General features: G+C 35.9%; 2 protein-coding genes across 6 annotated transcripts in view; one reads left to right on the top strand and one right to left on the bottom strand.

The window, feature by feature from the left end:
* The window catches only part of LOC106151999 (putative flavin-containing monoamine oxidase A), a 30,671-nt gene extending 9,387 nt beyond the window's left edge, over positions 1-21,284 (bottom strand). The window contains exons 1-12 of one of the 4 annotated variants that reach the window (XM_013525450.2): positions 21,058-21,284; positions 20,365-20,452; positions 19,287-19,461; positions 18,908-19,022; positions 18,271-18,428; positions 17,709-17,798; positions 17,323-17,410; positions 16,653-16,753; positions 16,022-16,192; positions 15,452-15,639; positions 15,089-15,176; positions 12,985-14,465 (exon numbers count right to left, since the gene is read on the bottom strand). In XM_013525450.2, the coding sequence (XP_013380904.2) occupies positions 14,271-14,465; positions 15,089-15,176; positions 15,452-15,639; positions 16,022-16,192; positions 16,653-16,753; positions 17,323-17,410; positions 17,709-17,798; positions 18,271-18,428; positions 18,908-19,022; positions 19,287-19,461; positions 20,365-20,452; positions 21,058-21,184 (1,584 nt within the window). In that variant the 5' untranslated portion in view covers positions 21,185-21,284 and the 3' untranslated portion in view covers positions 12,985-14,270. Of the gene's footprint in view, positions 1-12,984; positions 14,466-15,088; positions 15,177-15,451; positions 15,640-16,021; positions 16,193-16,652; positions 16,754-17,322; positions 17,411-17,708; positions 17,799-18,270; positions 18,429-18,907; positions 19,023-19,286; positions 19,462-20,364; positions 20,453-20,886; positions 21,031-21,057 lie in introns of those variants that run through there. The other 3 variants (XM_087006345.1, XM_087006348.1, XM_087006347.1) reach the window with 3 other exon arrangements.
* Positions 828-24,378, top strand: LOC106152007 (uncharacterized). Of its 2 annotated transcripts, XM_087006356.1 has the most exons (5): positions 828-1,185; positions 2,311-2,387; positions 9,860-9,965; positions 21,991-22,415; positions 23,301-24,378. In XM_087006356.1, the coding sequence occupies exons 4-5, from the start codon at positions 22,204-22,206 to the stop codon at positions 23,602-23,604; spliced, it is 516 nt and encodes a 171-aa protein (XP_086862482.1). In that variant the 5' UTR covers positions 828-1,185; positions 2,311-2,387; positions 9,860-9,965; positions 21,991-22,203; the 3' UTR covers positions 23,605-24,378. The 2 variants fall into 2 exon arrangements, with proteins under 2 accessions (XP_086862482.1, XP_086862483.1); XM_087006357.1 differs by lacking the exons at positions 828-1,185; positions 2,311-2,387 and having other exon boundaries at positions 9,747-9,965.
* Positions 24,379-25,363: the final 985 nt, after the last annotated feature.

The following is a 25,363-nucleotide window of genomic DNA, read 5'->3' as shown; positions in this document are numbered from 1 at the left end:
AATATGCCTCCAAAAGGCAAGAGAAAGAAGCTTACATAGTACTAGAAAAAAAGGGAGGAGGAAGAAGAAAGAAGAGGAGAACAGGAAGCAAAACTGACGTACGCCGTCAGTACGTCACCACAAACGTGTGAGGCAAGTGTGAAGCAAAACTGACACAAAAGCTAGGGCACTACTTTCGCCGTGCGTTGCATTCCATTTCCCTTCTAAATGGTGAGTGTGTGCCACGTACACTGGAAGCAAGAAAAACTCAAGAAATGAGTACAATTTCCACGACCATCGCTCCTTGCAATTAGCGTCCCTGCCTGAAAGGACATCTCATGTGGCAGGGCCGTAGCCTGAGCAAAGTGCCACGGGGGCAGTAAGCGGACACGAGGGGGCCAAGCCCCCGAGGGGGGAGAGTGTGGGAGGGGGTGTCCCCCTCCCACGATTGTTGAATGATTGTCTAGTGGCCATGAGTGCATTTTCTCAAAGAATTGATACCAACTTTGCAATTTTTTTTTTACCTTTGCGATTTTGTTTTGCACCTCAAATCCCAGGGGGGCAGCTGCCCCCCCCCTGCCCCCCACCCCCACCCCCGGAGGGTACAGCTGTGTGGCCCTTGCGACTCGCAAGGCAGACTTTCCTCTAACTGTACGACCTCCACGGCCTCCGCAACACCCCAAAATCGCAGGGGACGTACGATCCTGAAATTCGTGCGTCCGGTTGTGACCGAGGCTTTACAGCGTACGCGGACAAGGTCGTCCAATGATGGCCTGGGGGAGGTTAGTAAACTTCAGGTCGTTTCAACAGGATGCCAGGACACTTTCAATCATAATTAGGGGAGAGGCATGTGTGGTTTTCCTTCAAAAATTATCATAACATTGATTCTTTCCTTTGAATAAAATGTATGTTTTATTTTTCTTTTTAGACAAAAAAGATGACAGGTATGAAAACGTTGAATGCATTTCAAAGGTGTTAGGTTTATATAAAATACAAAAATGAAATTTGGGTTTCATTCTGATACGACACCCCCGCGTTCAAACTGACAACATGGTGACGACAGCAACGCCCCAAGCGACAATCTACGATTGAAGTCTAAGAGCGGGCAAATGTGAACATGTGATATCACTCAACAGCACACACAGCAGCGGAAAGGACGTACCTGGCCTATTGCGTTGCACTCCAAAGGAGAACAAAGGACGCCAAGTAAGCGCATATTTCTTCTAGGAACCACCTTCAAATCTCATGTGATCCTACGCAAATCCACCGAACTTGAGGATAGTTTCCTTACCAGCATAAAACAACGAATGTTTCGTCTTCCTCCCATCGTGTGCTTCTGTGAATTCGACGCTTCAATATACACGCTCGGCTGTCACCTTGATTGGATAGTAAACAGTTGTCGTAAAATCGCTAAATGATATTAAAACCCGGTGCATAAAGTTGAAAACCACCTAGGACAACCTCAGACTGCCACATTAATCCAATACAATGCAAAAATAAACTATAACAAGTGGTTAAAGCCTTCAAACCGAATGTCGTAAAGTCCCCATATACCTCCATAGAGACAATAAAATATAGTAAGCTTCTGAAACAAGAAAAATCCAGTTCCAACATAATAATCGAAATAAAATACTATATTTTATTGACTCTATGGAGGTATATGGGGACTTTACGACATTCGGTTTGAAGGCTTTAACCACTTGTTATAGTTTATTTTTGCATTGTATTGGATTAATGTGGCAGTCTGAGGTTGTCCTAGGTGGTTTTCAACTTTATGCACCGGGTTTTAATATCATTTAGCGATTTTACGACAACTGTTTACTATCCAATCAAGGTGACAGCCGAGCGTGCTTCAATACATGCGGACTCGTCGCTCTGGGAAATGTACGGGGGCGTCTCGATAGTCCGAAGGTTCATTGGTCCGAAGGTTCATTGGTCCGAAAAGTGGTAACATTTTTATCGATTTTTTAATCAAGGGTTCATTGGTCCGAAGGTTTTATAGTGAACATTCGGACCAATGAACCTTCGGACTATTGCTACGGCCCCAAATGTACATGTGCAAATACATGTGCCCGGACATCGAGTAAGGGCCGCAGCAGAGATGTACTGGTGCCACCATTTCACACTCTTTTCATTTCTATCATATTCCTCTTACGCCCATTATTGAACTTTGAAGGTAGAACCAAAAGGCACATATGTCCTATTTATTTACGACATGCTCGTCATATAAAGCTGATGCACTCCAGTCTAAAAAAGGTTAAGGGGGGGGGGGGGGGGGAGTGAGTAGGAGAAGTGAAACAAATGTTATCTTGTTTTTATTTCTGTTTACAGGACACAGAAGATACAAGACAGCAGATGATGACTTCCTTTCAGAACTTGACCTTGACTGCTTGAATGAACAACTAAAGGTTAGTACTGGTAAACTTCTTTTTTTATTGGAGTTGGGTACGAGAAATGAAACAAATCTAATCTTGTTTTCATTTCTGTTTACAGGACATAGAAGATGATGACATACACAAGCTCTTCGATAACAAAGTGCTTCCTGTCGGACCTTGACCTTCACTGCTCGAATGAACAATTTAAGGTAAGTAAACTTCTTTTTTTTTGGGGGGGGGGGGGGGGGTGAATAGGAGAAATGAAACAAACCTAATCTTGTTTTTATTTCTGTTTACAGGACATAGAAGATACAAGACAGCAGATGATGACTTCCTTTTGGACCTTGACCTTGACTGCTCGAATCAAGGAGTTATAACAGAAGGAGATTACACGCGTGGGGGCGGAGCCCGTATTACGGTCTCTCATTGGTCGGAATGAATAGAACCCAGAGAACAATGGATGCCTATCTCTGTTACGCTTAATTGTTGCTCTCGTTTAAATCTCGTTTGTTAGTATCTGTGCCTTCGTCTGTTGATTTTTGAGGACAGAAACAGAAACGGAGTCCCAAGTTTCTAAAAAATGAGAGAAATACAGAATTTATATGATATTACGTTGGACAAGGTTTTCAAAAAACAGGTAAGTGCTTTTAAATGCATAACTACACGAAATATGAAGATAAATTGCAACTTTTATGTCGTAGGGTCTCACTGTGTAAGTGTCCAGCTACACGTTGATCTCGCGAGGTGGTGTGTGGAGAATAAATATTGCACGAAAAATATTTCCCACTCATAACAAGTGCCTATAAATATAGTATCAGATGAAGAAAGTTTGGTCTTTATACAGTTGCAATTGTTAAGTAATTTGTGGCAATAGCAAAGAATAAAACTTAGGTGCACTTTCAGTAGCCGAATAACAAGCAGATGCTTAAGCCGCCATCTTGTTAATATTTCGAAAAAAAATTACTCCAAAAGACATTTTCCTCCTACTTTTTGAAACTTGTGTCACATGACAGTCATAAAATTTAACTAATTGTTATGTGTGCAACACACTTGCTTGAGCAGTATTGTTTTTTTATGCGATTTTACATGTGGTCTAGCTTGGATACGACAATTGACAATTTTCATGAGTTCCGATCAAAAAGTGTTACGCTTGTTACGGCCAAAAGCCTTACCGCTTTTTGTACTTTTCAAATGCAAGATTATAAAAAAATTTGGTGTGTTTAGATTCTTGAACATCTTGGTCGTGGCGTGGTATATATTGCATGGATACTGCTCCAATATTTCTTGAAAAAAATAACCTGATTTGTTCAGAATACCAATTTTTTACTCTAGTGTTATGGGTAAATGTACCATTTTGGCCTTTACCTTTTTCATGTTTAAATCTAAAAAGACTTATCATGACAGTTGGTCATCATTTTTCTTCTCACCATGGTGGGTGGCTTTGGAGTGGTAACTTTGTTGTTAAAGTAAAGTGCTCAGTTTTTTTGACTGGAAAATTTTGCCTCCACCCAGCATTTTCCATCATGGCGGTCTAACAGGAAGTTTGACTTCACAGTGTCTTTGGTATAGTTATTTTTAACTTATTTAGTCTTGTTTTTACATATGTATGTTTTAATTCATATTAAACCTTTGAAAAAAGAACACACATGAATCCTGGTGCTTCTTAATTTAAAGTCTGAAGGTTTTAAGTTCACCTAGGCTCCACCAATTACTTAACCTGTTATCTCACTACACATCTCTCTTTGAGTCAAGGTGTGTAAGACACACCTTATTGTGTAAGACACCTCTATAATTAAGGGGTACTTGCTTCTCTACTTAAATTATACTTCACTACTTTGGCATGTTAGGTGGCAAGCTTGGATGTTTCAGTTCATTTTAAGAAAGAAGCTTTGCCTTGGTGGTTACAAAAGAATAGAACTCTATTAAGGTTTATTCATTACTTGAAATTAAATATTTCATCTTGTAGTGTTGAAACAGAAATTCTCTCAAAATTGATAATGAATTTGACATGCATATCTTAACACTACTCAAGTTTTTTTTTCTATTATAGATGTGGGAGAAGGCTGCATTGAATATATGAATTATGGTCAGGCTGGAAAAAATTAAAATATGTCAATGAAAAAAGGAGGTCAGTGTGTCTGGGGTAAGTTACTTTTGTCATAATGCCTAAGATGCATTAAACATTCACTAACAACAGTACCCTTTTTAATTTTTTTTTTCAAAATACAACAACCTTGGGCATTTTCCTTTTAGCAACCAGCCTCTCTGAAATCCCCTTTTTGTCCTGTCAGAAGAGTAGGAACCAGGGCGGATTTAAATAATTTCTTGTAATAAGTACAATTTCTTTCAGTTTCTTGGGGTTATTAGCTTGTGATCATGAATCTTGATGTTCTATATAAATTTAGTTGTAAATTGTTCATTTATGTGGTGAACATTATTTCAGTCAAGTCATAACAAGACACATTAAACTTCACTGCGTAATTCCATAATGTCTACATGGATACAAGTAGTTCATAATGCTATTATTATGGTTTTTTTTCTAACCTACAGGTTTCTCTCTTTTCTGAGTGGCATGGCATTAGCAAGGCAGAAGAAAAGGCCCTGAAGAAATTCTCACTTGAGTTGTCCTTTTTGGAGAAGAAACTGGATAAGACTGGCCAACAGAGATTGCATTAAATTAATAGTGCTCCTTTATGACATTTTAAAATATTTTCAGTCACCTAACTGACTCTATACATTGCAAAAGTGGACATAAATTTTATGTTACTGTTATGTGGAAAAAAATTCAAAACCTATATATAAATTGTTGAGTGCCATGGTATAACAGTCTACCTGATTGCCAGTGAAATTTCTGTTTCTGTGAAATTTCTTTAAAGCAGTCACTTACTGCTTACTTACCAGTTAATTTTTTCAGCTGTTACATTTTATAAATGTTCTTACTAAGTGTTGTCTTGATCTATAATAACCTTTTGAAAATCCCATGTTTTTTATCCTATTTGTAAGAATTAACCACTTTATCTTCTAGGATTTTTTTTTTTCATTCGGCCCATTAGATTCTCAGACCTTGCTGGCCTGTAAGTGGAATAGTATCTGGCACAGACTGGTATCAGCAAGTCAGATAAAAAAGAATATAATTATTTCTATTTGCACGGTTGAAAAAAATGCCATCATAGACTGCATAAAACTGGAAAACTGTAGCAACTTAATCATTCTTATGACTTCATTTATTACTGCTTATGTGTAAAATTTTTGTTTTTGTTCTTCTATTGATATAATAAAATGGTTTCACTCACAGATGCTACTTTCATGAGTATAGAGTATAGAGTGCTTGAGTATAGAGTTGACTTAAAAGATATTTTAAGTTAATATAGTAAATAATAGTTTGAAATTCAATATTCTCATCTTTATTTGTTTCACTTTAAAGAGCTCAGTGAATACTAAAATTTCTGATATGTTTTGTACATAAATATATTTATGAATGAATAAAAATTATTCTTAATGTATAGCACTGTGCACTTGTTTACCGACAAATATGAACAGTGTTAGTACGTGTCAAATAATCCTGAAAAAAAGGGAAATTTCCAAGATAAAGAAATTTATAACGAGTATTCAGTAAACTGACGTGTCGTGGCATTGCCTCAACCTTGGATTAAAATTTTAATTAAATGCATTATAATATTAAAATTATACCGAGTGAGAGAAAAAATACTTTAAGAAATTTAAAACCAGACACAAAGCGTAGGCACTGTCACAATGTATATGTTTATGGGACCTAAGGGCAGGAGGGTCCAAACGTTAATGTATTAATATTATGTCCTTTGGCAGTGAGGACAGACGTTCACTTGAATGTCATTTTCACAAACCACAGTTGGGACGTTTTCTTTTGACTTCTCCTTGGTGATTTTTCACCGGGTTGTGCCATAAAAAAGCCATCTATCACCGACTTAAAAAAGCTCATGGCGACCATCCTCAGTCACCACCTTATAATCGCTTTCTATGATATCGTTCCCTTCCAGCACATCGTCCAAATAATTACCTGTGAAAAAAATCGTCAGCATACAGCGGCGCTTTGACATTACTGATCTCGAATTCTAACGCGAAATAACGCATATGAAATTTATCTCCAAGCTGAGGAGAGCGACGCAGACGAAACCTTGAGACCGGAGGCCCCCCGTAGCTAGCTCCGCCCACCGTAACAGACATCGGACAAAAGAAAGGCTTGCGTGTAATCTCCTTCTGTTATAACTCCTTGCTCGAATGAACAACTAACTTTAGGTTAGTAAACTTTTTTTTGGAGTTGGGTACGAGAAATGAAACAAATCTTATCTTTTTTTCATTTCTGTTTACAGGACATAGAAGATGAGGACATACACAAGCCCTTCACCACATTAATAAGCCAGCCTTCTACGACATAGTGCTTCCTTTCGGACCTTGACCTTCACTGCTTGAATGAACAACTAAAGGTTAGTAAACTTTTTTTGGAGTTGGGTAGGAGAAATGAAACACATCTAATCTAATTTTTATTTCTGTTTACAGGACATAGAAGATACAAGACATAGAAGATGATGACTTAATTCTTCTCAGAACTTGACCTTGACTGCTCAAATGAACAACTAAAGGTTAGTAAACTGTTTTTTTGGAGTTGGGTAGGGGAATTGAAACAAATCTAATCTTGTTCTCATTTCTGTTTACAGGACATAGAAGATGATGACATACACAAGCCCTTCACCACATTAATAAGCCAGCCTTCTGCTACGACATAGTGCTTCCTTTTGGACCTTGACTTTCACTGCTCGAATGAACAATTTAAGGTTAGTAAACTTTTTTGGGGGTTGGGTAGGAGAAATGTAAGAAATCTAATCAAGTTTTCATTTCTGTTTACAGGACATGAAGATAATGACATACACAAGCCCTTCGCCACCTTAATGAGCCAGCCTTCGTCTACGACATAGCGCTTCCTTTCGGAGCTTGACCTTCACTGCTCGAATGAACAATTTAAGGTTAGTAAACTTTTGGGGGGTCGGGTAGGAGAAATGAAACAAATCTAATCTTTTTTATTTCTATTTACAGGACGTAGAAGATACAAGCCATAGAAGACAATGACTTCCATTCGGACCGTGACCTTCACTGCTCGAATGAACAACTAAAGGTTAGTAAACTTTTTTTTTGGAGTTGGGTACGAGAAATGAAACAAATCTGATCTTTTTTCATTTCTGTTTACAGGATATAGAAGATGATGACATACACAAGCCCTTCACCACATTAATAAGCCAGCCTTCTGCTACGACATAGTGCTTCCTTTTGGACCTTGACTTTCACTGCTCGAATGAACAATTTAAGGTTAGTAAACTTTTTTGGGGGTTGGGTAGCTAGAAATGAAACAAATCTAACCTTTTTTTATTTCTGTTTACAGGACATAGAAGATACAAGACATAGAAGATGATGGCTTCCTTTTGGACCTTCACTGCTTGAATGAACAATTAAAGGTTAGTAAACTTTTTTTGGCATTGTGTAGGAGAAATGAAAAATAACTAATCTTGTTTTCATTTCTGTTTACAGGACATAGAAGATGATGACATACACAAGCCCTTTGTCACATTTATGAGCCAGCCTTCTCCTACGACATACCAGTAGTGCCTTCTCTCAGACCTTGACTACAATCTTGGATTAACAACTTCAGGTTAGTAAACTTTTTTGGGCAGGGGTAGGAGAAGTGAAAGAAATCTAATCTTGTTTTCATTTCTGTTTACAGGACATAGAAGATGATGACATACACAAGTCCTTCGCCACATTAATGAGCCAGCCTTCTCCTAGGACATAGTGCTTCCTTTGGGACCTTGACCTTCACTGTTGAATGAACAATTTAAGGTTAGTAAACTTGTTTTGGGGTTGGGTAGGAGAAATGAAACAAATCTAATCTTGTATTTATTTCTGTTTACAGGACATAGAAGATACAAGACATAGAAGATGATGGCTTCCTTTCGGACCTTGACCTTCACTGCTAGAATGAACAATTTAAGGTTAGTAACCTTTTTTGGGGGGTTGGGTAGGAGAAATGAAACAAATCTTAACCTTTTTTTATTTCTGTTTACAGGACATAGAAGATACAAGACATAGAAGATGATGGCTTCCTTTTGGACCTTCACTTTTTGAATGAACAATTAAAGGTTAGTAAACTTTTTTTGGCATTGTGTAGGAAAAATGAAAAATAACTAATCTTGTTTTCATTTCTGTTTACAGGACATAGAAGATGATGACTAACACAAGTCCTTCACCACATTTATGAGCAAGCCTTCTCCTACGACATACCAGTAGTGCCTTCTCTCAGACCTTGACTACAATCTTGGATTAACAACTTCAGGTTAGTAAACTTTTTTGGGCAGGGGTAGGAGAAGTGAAAGAAATCTAATCTTGTTTTCATTTCTGTTTACAGGACATAGAAGATGATGACATACACAAGTTCTTCGCCACATAATGAGCCAGCCTTCTCCTAGGACATAGTGCTTCCTTTCAGACCTTGACCTTCACAGCTCGAATGAACACTTTAAGGTTAGTAAACTTTTTGGGGGGTTGGGTAGGAGAAATGAAACAAATCTAATCTTGTTTTCATTTCTGTTTACAGGACATAGAAGATACAAGACGTAGAAGATGATGACTTCCTTTCAGAACTGTACCTTGACTGCTCAAATGAACAACTAAAGGTTAGTATACTCAGTACTGTTTTTTGGCGTTGGGTAGGAGAATTGAAACAAATCTAATCTTGTTCTCATTTCTGTTTACAGGACATGGAAGATGATGACATACACAAGTCCTTCACCACATAATGAGCCAGCCTTCTACGACATACCGGAAGTGGACCTTGACCTTGACTGCTTGAATGAACAATTTAAGGTTAGTAATCTTTTTTGGAGGTTGGGTAGGAGAAATGAAACAAATCTAATCTTGTCTTTAATTCTGTTTACAGGACATAGAAGATACAAGACATAGAAGATGATGGCTTCCTTTCGGACCTTCACTGCTAGAATGAACAATTTAAGGTTAGTAAACTTTTTTGGGGGGGGGGGGGGGGGGTTGGGTAGTAGAAATGAAACAAATCTAACCTTTTTTTTATTTCTGTTTACAGGACATAGAAGATGATGACATACACAAGTCCTTTGTCACATTAATGAGCCAGCCCTCTCCTACAACATACCAGTAGTGCCTTTTCTCAGACCTTGACTACAATCTTGGATTAACAACTTCAGGTTAGTAAACTTTTTTTGGGCAGGGGTAGGAGAAGTGAAAGAAATCTAATCTTGTTTTTATTTCTGTTTACAGGACACCGAAGGTGATGACATACACAAGCCCTCGCCACATTCATGAGCCAGCCTTCTTCCATGACATAGCGCTTCTTTTCGGACCTTAATTGTCCTTGACTGCCTGGATGAACTTTTTAAGGTTAGTATACTTTTATGGGGTGTGTTAGGAGGAGTGAAACAAATCTAATTTTTTATTTCCCTTTACAGGACATAGATGATAGCATGCAATAGCCACATACACAAGACGGCCTTCTTCCACAACATAGTGCCTTCTCTCAGACCTCGACTACATTCTTTAGATTAGCAACTTCAGGTTAGTGAACTTTTTGGGGTACGGGGGTAGAAGAAGTGAAAGAAATCTAATCTTGTTTTTATTTTTGACTATACTTCTATTTGACCACTCTTTTGGGATGAGACAGAAAACCTCCCTTCTGATCTTTACCTGCTTGTTCACACTCCTAGGATAAAACAAGGCTAGAAAAATTAGAAGTGTTTTCAATACTCTGTGACAAAAAATTTAATTTGAGCTTGTAGGCTATCCATAGTCTTTGCAACAAGGTCATTGGTAAGGGAGCAACTTCATCCTCCAATGATAAACGACAGGAATTACCATACACCTAATGGTTTGTTTTCATATTTACCCGCGAAATGAATCTGCCCATAATGTCAAATAAAATTAAACTGAATGTTGACTTTACTAATTCTAGTATGTGTAATAAAATATATAACTTCACAAATATTTAGTTTTAATATCTATTTCATAACTAATTCAGAACTGAATGTGTGGGATTGGCATCATCTTTGCTGTCTACGTTCTAGAGGATGCGGCTTGTTCTGTACACTTATTTCTCATAACGTGCAAAACGCCAAACATAAGAAATGCATCAAATAATGTACCCAGTTCATTTTCATATAAAGAATAGCTGAAACAATTTGGACCATGGAGATTGATTACGAAGAAACACAATGCATGTGCTGTCTTCGTAGGGGTTAGGCTCAGTAGTGATTTGAGCTGGGAAGGTCACATCTGTGATATTTGTAAAAAAGCAAGCAAAAGGCTACACAATCTTCAGCTATTGAAACAAGCAGGTATTCCAACCAATGAACTTGTAAGCTTTTATACATCAGTAATCAGACCTACATTAGAATATGCATGTCAGGGGTGGCACCCAGGTCTTACACAACAACAAATTGATAAAATTGAATCCATCCAGATTAGAGCATGTAAGATTATATTCCCAGAGCTGTCCTATGATGGGGCACTTGAAACATGTAAACTTATCACTCTTGCTTGTTGAAGAGATGAACTATCTAAAACATTATTGCATAACATGTACTCTGAAGGACACAAAATCCATCATTTGCTACCAGAGATAAATGAAAGTTCCTACACTTTGCGCCGGGTTTACAAGTACACTGTGCCAAAATTGAGGACTGTACGATCGTCAAAAACTTTTATCCCATGGGCTTTATCAAATTTTAAGAACTGAGGTTTTTATGAATTTTTAATGTGTATCGAATCATTTTAACACTTACAAGTATATTTTAAGATTTTGCATCTCACGACTATTTGTTTTTATTGTAAAATCCAACTTTTTAAGTTGCAAATAAATACATATTATTATTATTATGCATGTTATACATGCAATAAACCCAATGTACCGAATGGGTCTATGTTGGAAATAGATCTATCTCCATGGTGGAAAAATATTGTCAATATACGCATACATATAAGTATGTAAATTGTTTTCACAAATAATTGCAAATACAGGATATTTTATCTTGTTTATAATATACTTAAATGATCATCCTTTTAAGGCAATTAAATGACACCATTTAGTACTCCAAAACCCTGCCAGCCATTTTTCTTAAGTCTTAGTTTAATTTTTTTTTTTTTTGGTGATTAAGATAGAAGATGCCTTTGCTAAATAAAAATCTGTAACATTACATAACATAACATAACCCCTTAACATAATCATTTAAACAAAATTGGCGGTATGGGTTTATAGCCCATACACTCTGGTCAACTCTGGTGTTTTATATTTTTGAGGGGTTTTTTTTTATTGTTTTAAATCATAATTAGATGCAGGAAAACCACTACTTTCAGTAATCTGAATGAAAATAAAAGGTTACAATATCTGTAATCTGCATTAGCTATAAGTTTTGGGTCTACACGAGAAATGTGCAGGGTTAATTGCTCACAAGAAACACTGGTATTGCCTACAGGTACGATTGTCCACATCTGCCAACCATTTGGAATTAGTATTTATAAAATTGCTTCTAGTGGCAGGGGAATTCTTTAGCATTTGAGAAAATCATTATCTTAGTCCTTTCTGTTACCCTTACTAACTCTAATCCTTTTCCTACTGAAGAATGCTGGGTGCACACAGTCATTCCTCAAGAGAGGGTCGCATGCCACTGTTTTTCCGATTTTCTCGAGTGTTGTTGAGGAATAACCATTTCATCACGAGTAGATTTTATTCTTTAGATCAGAAATGAACTTTAAGTCAGATGTGGACAGTTTCTTGAGATTATACCAATGATCCAAACGATTTCAAAGCAATCTTGCTTTATTCCTTACTTGTTGTTCCACCTTTGATGTTAAGAGCAACAAAATGAATTTATTGATGTTTAACTGTGTATTATTCGTTATAACATATTTTACAAAGGTAGACAGTTTTCCTGGAGGAATTCATGATGGAATGTTTTTCCTGGGTTGAAAGATGGTACTGATATCATGTAAAATTGAATCCAGAATGAAGTTATTGAAGAGTATGAACAACATATTAATTGAACGATCTGTATCAATCTGCAATATAAGGATTTAAAAATAATCAATAAATCAGATTGGTAGACAGTTTTGGTTAACTCTGTAAATTCTGAGTAAATGGTGCTATTTGGTATGGTTTAGAACTATAATTCAGCTAGTCAAAATTCTACTTTCAAGAGGGGACCAGTGATGTTTTTTTTTCCTAGAAATTGAAGGCTGTTTAACAGTGCTACTCAGTAATTTCAAAATCAAACAAATCTATGGTTTGGTAGTCATAGAGCTGTTTCAAATGTGACCAAGGAAGAAATGAAGGAGAAAGTCTTTTGTATAATTGCAAATTTGCATAATAACTATTTGTTCTTTATCATTAAAAATGCATATTATACATACACGTGTATTCTACACTCTTCAATAATGTGACTGTACACAGATTTTCCGTCAGTTCACAAAACAAATCTTAGATTAACAAAATAATGTTTCACTAAATTGAGCAGCTACATATACAGGTACATCAAATGTCCCTTCTGTTTGCAATATAAAAGCAGCAAGCAAAACATCTATAAAAAGTGTACACATACTATGTATTTATTAAGAATACTGATGATCTGCATCACATGGAAAAATAAATGCTACAAAAATAATTTATATACTCCTAAATCTCCATCTCTAAATCAATCTGACTCTTCTGAGTTTCCTGAAAGTAATTTTTCACGTTTGTGTGAATGTGTATGTAACCTCTGTCATATTGTATAAGCCAATCTGCTCTGTATTCTTCCAAAATAGTGGCATTATAAAGATGCTTGTATTAGGCAATACTTATTACTTTTAACAACATTAGTGAGTATGCAATCGAAACACTATAGTACTTGGATGTAAAGACGCAAACCTAAAATTCTAATCTTAATATAAGAAGCAGTCTGTTACATTGTACCATTTGATGCAGTACAGTGTAGATTCAATTAAAAAGACATCAATACTGTCTCAAATTTAATACAAAATCTAATGGAGACTGTCTTCCATAAATTATAACCTGATAGCCTTGTTAAAACTGCTACATAAACCAGTAGTAGCTAATATTTGAATATTTGATTTATTTTAAATCTAGGGACAATGCACAAATATTTGTACATGTATACATTATTGTGACGTCACATTCAAATTTTCCATCGCTGACACAATCAGGTCTTTACTTCTTTTTTCAACCTCTTCAAGTATATGGAATGCATATGGAATGCGTGTCATAAAGTCATCAAGGAGAGCATATAACGCTTTTCCTCCTTTTCTCTGAATAAACTTAGTTTTTTATTGAGAAAGTCTGCAAGCTTTCTGGTCTGTAAATAACCTCTGTTTGCCTTTGCTAATAAGGCATGGTAAAGGGGACTCACCACAGTACTTACTGCCATTTCTCAGAATATACACATACTGGCATGACATAGGAACTTGGAGCCATACCGCAAGATACCCTTTAACCTATTTTTTTTATCACACACACTAGCTTTCTGTTCCTTAAATTTTACCAATTATCCCTACAGGAAGGAAGGTATTTATTTATTTCATGTGCTGGTGGTTTGATTGCCTGATATACTTTTTTTATGAGAGAAAGACATAAATTCTTAAAAAACATTTTCACCATGGAACCGAAAGTATTCATTACAACAATGAGTTCAAAAAGAATTCCTTTGAAAGTTATAAAAGCTTTCAACCAACTGATCAGAGAAATAACTTTAAAAATCTGTCAGAAACTACACTAACGCATGCAAATGTAAGCTACAAATCTGTACTAGTAAACATTTTCATGTGGTCATTTACTTTCTACACAATTTTCTTAAGTACATGTAACTCAAATTCTCAATCAATGTATTTTATGTAAGTTCTTCTTGCCACTAATGCTAAACAAGTGAGGACCCCAAACCCAAGGGTCCATTTCAATATCTTATGTCTCTTCACTTTCCTCTTCTTCTTTGGCCAGGTGGAGGCTGGACAATAGGCACTTTGTCTAAGTTCTTCTGTGGCTACTGCTTGTGGTCGGAGGTGGTAGAGAACCTTTAATAAATCAATTTTTAAATTAAGTACCACAATCTGCAAGTAAATGTACTAGTACATTAGAAAACCAATATACTGTCTGTATATATCAATGCTGTATATATTTATACTGTATACTTTTGTATTCTTTAGTACATCAACATAATGTACCTACTCAATGGTTTTGGGTTCATTATACATTGTACCACCATAGTTAACATGATAGTAGTAAAGGCTAATAAAATATCTGGTTTACATTCTGTATCACAATTACCAAACAAAGAAAGAGAACACAAACTTTTATCAATATTTCTTGCTGCCAAATCAACTGAACATTTGAAAAATGGTGGTTGACGATTAAAACAAAGTACTGCAATTATCAAACTGTCAGATACATAATTTTATTTTATTTATAATTTTAAAAAAAAAATATTTTTCTATAGCATTTGCAGAGCTTTTACTGCACAGAGCATAAACTAGCCTGCTTCTTAATTTTGTTGCTGCCACAAAATAAAAATACAATATCTGTAAAATTCACATATTTTTCCCAATTGAAAAGATGAGTAATTTACTGTAGACACAACCACCAGCAGGAAACTGTTCATATACCACTGTATATGAATGGTGAATATCTTTTTGTTTACCTCAATGGCAGTCCTAGTTCCTGCTTGCACAGCACCATTCATGAAACCACACCACACTGTGGCCGACTCTGTCCCCCCAAAGTGGATTCTTAAAGAAAAGTTTGAAAAAAAAAGATAATAATTGAATTTTTCTAGATACTGCAGCAGCTTTATTGAATATGTGAACTTGAAATTATCTCTGAACCTATAACCTTTATAAATTGCTTGTCAGTAATATTTTTCAAATGGAAAATTCAGAAATCCTTGCCAAATGTATGCTACAGGCAATTCTAAAAATATCAGAAAGTTCCCTTAGATGCACATTCTAGCAAGAATGATACTACTACTAGTAGTAAACTTTACTCAATAGTAATTGTTTTTAACCTATTAAATGGTTGCCTTAGTCCTGCAGCAAAATAGGCCATGCAGCCTGTAGTAGCTGGGGATACAGGTCCACCCAAAGTGTAAGGCTCCTCTCCCCAATTCTGTTCTACATAGTCCAGGCATTCCTCAGCTTGGGGACCTAAGAACTCTGCAATGGCAGACAACACTACTGCCTTCCTCTTTGCTGCCTGACAAAAAAATAAGCAGAATCATAACTACATGTACCACTGGATCAAGTGCTAAAATAAAAGGGGGTGGGGTCATGCTGTTTAAAATAAAAGGATGCAAAATATGAGTTGCTGTAATATACCGGTATAGCTACTTGCAACAACAATTTGCTATGTACATGTATACTAACATAGCCTCAATTAAAGCCTTGCAGTTTACTCAAGCATATATTTCTCTCTGCTTAAAAATTCACTGCAGGTTTACATATAAATGCATGAATATCCATATATTGATGGATTTAATAAATTTAATTTATATTTAGAGAGTTGAATCCTGAGATAAATTACGCTACAAAATATCATGGGTCAAAATTCTTTATATGCATACAAAGCAAGTACGTACTTCATCACAGCTCCATTTAACTGCCTGTTTGGCTGCCACAAAGCCAACCAAAGCAGGATTCCCATTTGGTGAGGTTGCATCAAACACCACCCCCAGGGGGCCATCTTCTCCTGTTTTAGTTCTGCCACATGTTACGATCTCCCCAGAGAAACCTGCATCCCGCCAAAAAGTCTAATGGACAAAATACCAAATAATAGGTAAACAATTACACAATGTATATTTATTTTTTAATAATCGACTAAATGCCAGAAATCTCTGGGGCTGAGCACACACAGCATTAATTCGAGGCTAGAAATTGACTGAAGTATGGGTCATTTTCGAGCCACTTACATGTAATCATGACTTAATTGATAATTCATGGCCGAGACTGGTTAAAATGGTATGCGAAAGTCATGATGAGACCCTATGTTTCACATGTCTGGTAAACATTTATTGATGACATTTGACTCATAAGAGTACATGTACTAGTGTGTGAACAAAAATTTATCAGGTCAAATTTTCTCACAACTTTTGACCTCTGCTAATTAATCTAATGGTCCAATATAGTAACTATATATAGTTTTGAGAGTTTTTAAAGGCAAAAAAGTCACTGTTACATGTATATGCTTCTTAATACAAAGGTAAAACATACATTTCGATAAGTAATAATGAACTTCACAATACAACCAGCTGGCATTCTCTTGAACAGTTCCAGTTTTTCAAGAGGCAAACTTGGATTGAACTGCACCGAGGCTAAAAAAAACATTTCATATTAATCCAAAAAGTCAAATATTTATGAAAAAAAACTAAAATTCACCCACTGGCAGGTACTGGTTATACCCCATGTACTACAAAATGCCCTTTAAGACAGTTATATTTAGCATACAATCATATACTTTCATTATCAACCTAAGTAATGAAAGAACAAGAAAGCTCCTCAAAACTTTAACATTCCATATTCAAAGGTAATCCCATCCCCGCATTGTTTTATTTTTTGCCAGTGTTGATCTTCAATAAAAAAAACAATATTACCGTATTTATGTAAATATTTCACTGAACTAGTGAATACAAAAGAACATAAGCTAGTTACATCAGCATTAGTATTTTCAGAGAGATTTACTCAAAAGTTCACCCTAGCAAAATTACTAACATTCCTCTCCATATATACTAGAAATTTAACACAACATTCAGCTTTTCTACAGTATAAACACAGAAAAAATATTTTGGGTAAAATTTTCAGTCATCTCACTTCAAAAAATATGATACTAAAGGGAACACTGTTTTTCCCAGTATGTGAACCAGTTTACCAGTATATACGTCACCTGTTTGTTGAGGCATTGTTGTAAAAATTGCTCTGGAGCACCTGAAAACATCCCCTGTAGTTGTGGTTATAAGTACTTGTGTGTCATCCTTCAAATTAAACATAAACAGAATTTGACACATTTCATTAGCAAGAGAGTTGATGGCAAATTAAAACACCTATAATCAGCAATCTACATTTTTTTAAATTTATAACATTTTTGCATACCCCATTTACAGCAATTTTCTTTTAAAACAAGGCTTCTCTTGTAAAATATTTAGCAAAGAAAAGTTCATAGCGACACATTTTTGTGTTAGCAATCATTTCGTATCTTTAGGTTTAAATGTAGAAATCTTCAATAGAAAGCATGTGATCCTTTTGTATGTGGACATAATGATATCAACTTACTTGGGTAACTGTCATTACGGGGTTATTTAAATAAATATTTTGCTTTCCAATTTTTTCAGCCAATAATTGAGATATCTGTTGAGTTCCACCCTAAAAGAGTAAATTTAATTTTTTCACAAAGCATGTTCAATTTTTTATTTATTTTCAGAAAAATCAATCACAAATGAAATATATTATAAATAAAACAAAATGATGCCATGTAGATGTAAAAATATTCACTTATGTATCAATCTAGTTATTTGAATTAGGCAATATGAATAGTGTTGAAAAAAGTGTAGCCAGTAAAAGAAAATCATTAATGTAATTTCTTTAGTGCATTTTAGACCATAAGAATATATAAAGACATATGAGCTAAAGGTTATTTTCAGTGGTAAATCACTATAATAAAAGGATTGCAATTTTCCTTGCTAGCTAGTTAAGTTTTTCAGACTGGACAGTAATAACAACATATGTACTCAGGAGTACCAGTAGAAACATTTACTGATAAGGATAATTGGAGTTTTGGAAGGTGAAAAAAACTTCTGAATAAATATCTTTTAAGACCTACACCATTGTTCTCTACCTTAACTTTGAATTCCTGCCCTGCACCTTCAGAGGACTCTGTTAGAGCTTTAATCCCACCAGCGGCATTATTGTATGCCAGAAAATACAGCAAAGATATCTGAGAGCAGTCCACTCCAAACATCACTAAGACTGCACAATCTATGGCTTCCATAGCAGCTGGTAAAATAATCCTGTTAACTTTTAACTAATTCGTAAATACAGCATAACAAGTAAGAATATATTACTTTACTCAAAAAAAGTAAGGATAAGGAATGCATTTTCAGGGGCGGATCCAGAGCTATTTACTGACAGTCTTCCAAATTATCTTTGTTGATTCATCCTCCAATTCTAACCGTCTTCCAACAGAAAAAATTAGATACCCGTCAATGTAAACTTGAAAATCTGACCGTCTTCCGGAAGACCCAGAAGACGACCTAAATCCGCCCCTGATTTTATTTACTTAAAATTCATAACTAATGTTTGAAATGTTTAATAAATTTTTAAAGGACACTGTGTAGCAGATATAAATTAAATTATGAGATGACAAATCTGGGGAAAATGACCATTATTCTAAGGTTTTTTGTTACAAAAATAATCATTCGTTTAATGTTATCAATGATATATATATATATATATATATATATATATAAACTCACCTTTTGTCCAACAATGTTCTTGTTTAAAATCTTCTACAGTAACACTGTCCCATTCCTCAGCATACTGACATTTATATGGGTCTTCAATTGGAACTTTGGTACTCATATGATCTATCTTAAATATACAAAAAAAAAAGGTTATTGGTTTTCTTCATTATAGCATGTAGGTGATTTCTTTTACAATCAATTATAATTGTAGCTCAACTCTATCATATATTGAGGGAACTAGAAAGAAAAGTAAAAGCAAGCAAAAATCAAAATGTTTACATTCAAACTTATTAATTCAAAAATATTTTTGGAAAAAACTACATGTACACAAGATAATATACATTGATAGTGTATGTGCACATCCATTCTAAAATACAAGAACTTCTGTTACCTTTTTCAGAAAAAAATGAAGATCTAATAATGCCCAAATGGGTAGTGTTGGGATGTCTGAGACATATGTGTTAATTTTGTTGTTTCCTAGCTTCATGTACTTCTTTCCTTTGTTGTACTGACTATACACCTCAAGGCCCAGCTCTTGTAACAGCGCCATTATGTGAACCTGAGTCCTGCAATATATTTTCAATCTGAATGTTCACTGAATCATGACACTAAGCCAATTTTCAAAGTTGTTAGGTTTTTTTTTTCGTTTATCACATTTAAAACATTAACCAAGTTACAGGATGGATGAAATAAAACAAATGTACATGTATATATACACATGTACACTTGTATCAATCATTACAATTATTTACTGCCTATTTACATATTTGCAAGATTAAGCTGTTTCTTATACTTATTTTGTGGGTGAACACATTCAAATATCAAGGATCTTAATGAATACAGAATTATTTAACAGTACACTGCCAATAAGGTACCCTTCTGGTCATGGACTAGGAAGTGTTATTGCAGTACTCCCCAGTACAGCTGGAGTACTCCTGCAACCATTGCCGGAACCGTATTTTGTCAGTAAGGGCAGTTACACAATACCAAGTGAAAGTAGTTGTTTCCTGGCTAATGTGCTGTTAACACTGTACCCGCTACATGGACAAACAGATGTTTTACTAATTTCTTTTTGACACTATGAAAAAAATCCACTGTTGGCAGCAATTATACAATGCGGAATTTCAATTATATCGTAATTTTGCAGTCTCCTAAATTAAAGGACATAAAAGTCCTTAAAGTTATACATATCTAATATAAAAAAAATAATTTCAAGTTATAAACATGATTACACAATTTCTCTCTGAGTGATTTGTGTGCAATACAACCATCAGGCCACAAAAATGGTAGATATGATGATTCAATTTCTTTTTATTTATTTACTTATTTGTATATTTTTTTTCTCATTTATTTATGATCCCAAAATCCAGAACTCAGTTTTTAAATACTGCATGAGACACATAAGGTACCAGGTACAGTACGCATAGAAACATATGGTCTTCAAAGCTTATCTTGCCACATACACATACCTTCCTACCCACTGTCCACCAAGATCCCATACATCTTCTCCTCCTGCTGCTTTTAATGTTGTTGTTAAAGTGCGACCACCAACCCTATCTAATGGAACAATTATAGATAAATATTAAACTTGACATAAATACTTGTATGCATTTTAAGAATGACGTTTCAACTTCACTTTCAATTATGAGTCTTACATGAAATTTTCTTTTTCTAAAAAATAATAAATTTTTACAGGAATTCATAAGAACTTGACAGCTTCTGGTGCCATTTTTTATTTAGGCACTTTGATTAATGTCTGCGACTTTGTCCATGCACTAGACCCCTCCCCCTTTTAAGACATTGAATGTCCCTCCGACATCCGAAACCATTCAATCTTTTAAAGACTTTTTGTACACGCTGAGAACGTACGTGCTTTAAAACATACACATTCGCTATTAAAGGTGACATTAAACTGTATTTTAAGTAACCCGAGAAAATAACATTTCCATTATCGTCTCACAGGATATGTGCACGATATTTGTATTGGTTACCAGGAAAACAAATCTCTAGAAATGTGCTTGTATATACGTGATAGCTGTGTGCCAAGGGCATTTCACAGGAAGCAAGTCACACGTTTTGCATTCGTTTAAACCCCCTGACCGGGCCTAAACCCGAAAATCATGTTGACAAATGGCGAGAAAGTCAGAGATGAAGAGACCTACCTTTTGCTTCCAGCACAGCCACGCGAAGACTGGGGTCTCTTTTTGTCAGTTCATACGCTGCACTAAGCCCAGACAACCCTGCTCCTACAACGACTACGTCCACCTCGACTGACGCCGGACTTGCCATCTTTTCATCGGTCTGCTAAAACACCTGCATTGACAGTCAAAGTCCGCGGCCTTCACCGAAAGTAGAATATGGCGTAGTGCTATAAATAGCTCGACCTAGTTCATTTAATAAAACTCGAGATCGAGGTTTGGAATTCCCTAAGCTAATGTGAAAGAAATTGATGCGAAGCGGACCCTCCCTCGCCCCTTGACGTGGGGTGCGGGGCCCACTGCAGGGCCCCGAAAATTTTGGTATTTTGGAGGGCAAACGATGCCATTTGGTACAGTTTAGAACTATGATTCAGGTCAAAATTCTAATTTCAAGAGGATACTATAGTTGTTTTTTTTTTTTCAAAAATCTAAGGGGGATCAGGACCTCCCTGGATCCCCCCCAAACCCGCCACTGTAATGGTCTTCAAAGCTTATCTTTTAATTAATGTCAATTTAACCGTTAACTTTTTTATTTATTTATTTATTTATTTATTTATTTATTTATTTATTTATTTAGTAAAACTTTCTTCTTGTAGCCTATCTACCGTAGATCTATATATGACATTTTGACATTGTAAGATTTTATCATTTCTTAGTTGCGACATCTCTTTAAGATATGAAACGTCCTCTACTGTCGCTTTATTGCGTGATATGACATGCAATTAAATTGTCATATCATTAATATATTAATGTGAATTGTAGCTGGTCCTGTGATATTTTACGTAGTCAGAACTTCCGAGGAAGACCAGTTTTCTTCACTTTACTACTAAATATGTTCTCATTGAAGCACACATATCACGCAAGCGGCCACAATCAATTTGTTTCCGTTTTTATAAGAGAGCCCGTCAGAAGAGTCCAAATTCCAAAATGCAAATAAACCACAATGCCCACACACGGAGCCGCATGGGTTTCAGCAAAATCGCACGTGAATCTCGATGCTGACAGTCCTTATTTAAACTCATAGGTAGGCCTACAAATGAATAGAAAACAACAACAATCTAAGCAGTCATAGTTAACGGAATAAACCTATAGAAACAACTGGTTTATATCATGTGGATGTCTTGGATATTTGCATGCCTAGTTGGCCTAATTTTTGTGAGCTTTTCCAAAGCCAAGCCTGCTGCTGACATACACGTAGCTGGCGTTATTGAGTGCCCTACAGATGCCGTGACAGACGCCTTGGTCAAGATAACTAGCTGCTGGAACTATACAGTCGACAACATGCAAGGGACTGAGGACATATCGGGGTCTGTTCACGTGACGTGAGTAGCCTATTTTAAATGAGAAAAAAAATCTTTTTTTTTTGGCAGCGTGATTCTTTTGATTAAATATGATAAATATAATTATGTAGTATATAATGCTTATTATTAATTTAATGTACTAGAAGTTACCAATTAGTTGCAATTGTTTTATCGAAGGTCAGTTTGAGGCAATGTATAAATTCCTGCTCTACTTACAAATCCTGCGCCGATTGATTTTTAAATGTATATGGGTACATTCTTGACAGAATCAGAACCCTACTGTTTTTTTTTTTTTTTTTTTTTTTTTTTTTTTTTTTTTTTTTTTTGTATTTTTTTTTTTAATAAGAAACTTGTAATTTAACTGAAACAGCATGAATCTTTTTATGTTTAATTGCTCGAAAACACACATATTCTACATGTAGCTCTCACAAGCATGAGTAAAGTCACATCGCTCATAAGGATATTCCACTTTATTTAATTTGCAAAGACAATTCTAATTCCTCTTTTCAACAAAATATAGACAACACTTGTAACCTTTCCTCCTGTGTGAGTGCATCGCTTGGAGACAAGTAACCTCATTTAATTCTATGCATATTAAGGATTTGAGAACATAAAAAAGGCGCCACAAACTAAGGCTCTATTCCCATAGATTTTAGATCGATCTATCCCCGCGGGGAGTCTCACTAGATTACTTTCAGATAATCCAACTTAAATGTCCGTCCCGCCTACTACAAGCTGTAAGGGGGTAATTAACTTTCGTGTCCGCCCGGCTGACAGCTATTTAGCGTGAACCCCCAGGGAGTTAGGTCGATCTAAAGTAGGTCGATCTAATCTATGGAAATGGGGTGCAAGTTCATACAAACGATACAAAACCACATGCTTACATTCTTGATATGTTTATTGCAGTCTGGAAGACAACTGGGGGCACATTACGAGAGGGAGACCGGAATATCATCGTGTCAGTACAGGGGCTCAGTTCGGACGATACTGCCGCCAAGATCAGTTGGCAGTTACCTACGACGTCGCTGGTAAAGTCACAGCAACGGCGCGGTTCTTCATTATGGGCAATGTAAAGCAGAGCAAGATGGAAACGTGCAGCTTCAGTGTCCGATCAAGTGCACCCAAACCCGTCACTTTGGAGTCACGCGTCCTTGTGGGTAATGCAGGGGGAGATCGCTACTGGAAGGGGTTTGGACGTCTCTTTATGTAAAATGACTGGAAAAACTGTACTAATCACTGTAGACTAAGCACAAATTGTTAAATGTTCAGAGGAAATGACAGATGTCTATGTACTTGTACCTTGAGTCTTGTAGGGCTTTGTGATAAGGAGAAAAACAAACGTTTCAGGCACTATGTGGACTGTCTGGAAAATATTGTAGCATGCATTAGATGAAAACTACTTATTCTCAGAACCTGCTGCTGTTTAATACTCTGAAAGTTAATAAAACCAAACATTTACGCACATCAAATCAGAAAGAAAGTCGACACAGCTGTTTTGTAGTGTTCGTATCAAAACGTGTTCAAATTGATATTTTTTTAAACCTTAAATGGAAGCAAAAACTACGTAATGTAGGATTTTAATTTATTGTTAAGACGTACGTGTATTGTGTAAAGTGGGTGCGTTTACAAGGTCGATGGTGTACCGTATGTACTGGTGACTTCCTTATCTCGCTGAAAAGACACTCCCAAGAAGGCGGGATATGCTCGTACCCGATTTTCCAATTTTTTTTTTTTTTTTTTTTTTTTTTTTTTTTTTTTTTTTTTTGTGAAATGAAGATTAACATGTCTTTTTTAATCCTCTAATGATCTCATACGATGCGTAGGCCTAAATCATTTTATTAATAATCAGAAAAAACAAAAATCCGAGTAGAGGAAACGTATGCTTTTAATATATATTGTGCCTAAGGTTAAAAGTACAAAAACCTAATTCAGCAAAGTATTCATTTTACAAAATCATAATTTGACATTAAATGTGAAGAATATATTTTAAATACCCTTTTATCATTTCAGGGTTTGCTATCAGTACCTGCACTGCATATCCCGCAAAACGTGAATCTCTCGGTGCAAAATCTAAAATGTCTTGCTTCCTTCAGGACATCTTTTTAGTTCTTCTGCACCATTGAAATGTTTATGTCAAATATAATTGGAAAGTGCAGTTTGAATTAAGAGTTGACATCAAGTATTTCCTGTGTCTTATAGCAAAATAACGGAACGTGATAAACGGTGCGTTTTCATGAAAGAAGATACGCTTTCTAGATCAGTTTTGAATTCCGGACGTAAACAAGTTCCCGACCTTGAAGTAGTACTCTTAATTACAAATCGCTCTTAATTACAACTGTGTGACGTCATACGAGGCTAGAAAATGTGCTAGGAGCCGCTTGAGGTGTGGCTACCTTTAAGCAGTAAGGATGAAATCTTATTCGCCTGGAATGTCATCCTACCCAAGGGTGGATCCAGAATTATTTGAAGGGGGAACGGTTTTTAGGAATGACAGGCCGCGGATGCGAAGCCGCCCCTCGCCAGCTGCCCCCCCCCCCCCCCCCCTTAGCATGGGATTCGGGGCTGAAATTTTGGTATTTTAGAGGGTGAACGGTGTCATTTGGTACGGTTTAGAGTTATGATTCAGCTTTTTTCGGAAATCGAAGGGGGGTCAGAACTCCCTGACACCCCCTTTAAATCCACCACTGCTAGGAAACAATATGAAAGTAACATTCCAAACACGGTAAATTCATACTATTGTACAAAATAATGTAATTATACAAACCTAAAGACAATGCAGTCAAAAAGATACCCGTTGGATAAAATTTTGGTAGATTTAATTCTTTACTGGACCGCATTCTTTTGTCTGCTATTATTGGTGACTCTCCTGCAAATTCTGTGAAATCTTGTTTTGTATTACGCTGAGTCGTGAAACTTTTTGGTTATCTTGGAAGATTCCGATCAACTGATAAATTGCAAAAGACCCTAAA

This window comes from Lingula anatina, chromosome 2 (assembly GCF_051362555.1).
Source record: "Lingula anatina isolate TDL-2025a chromosome 2, LinAna3.0, whole genome shotgun sequence".
Taxonomy (NCBI): Eukaryota; Metazoa; Brachiopoda; class Lingulata; order Lingulida; family Lingulidae; genus Lingula; species Lingula anatina.
This window is presented reverse-complemented; position numbering and strand designations above follow the sequence as displayed.

Excerpts from the sequence above, each read along its gene's own strand:
- LOC106152007 (XM_087006356.1), top strand. The coding sequence starts at position 22,204 with ATGTGGATGTCTTGGATATTTGCATGCCTAGTTGGCCTAATTTTTGTG. Across the intron at positions 22,416-23,300 it reads TCGGGGTCTGTTCACGTGAC|TCTGGAAGACAACTGGGGGC; the intron begins GTGAGTAGCCTA and ends TGTTTATTGCAG.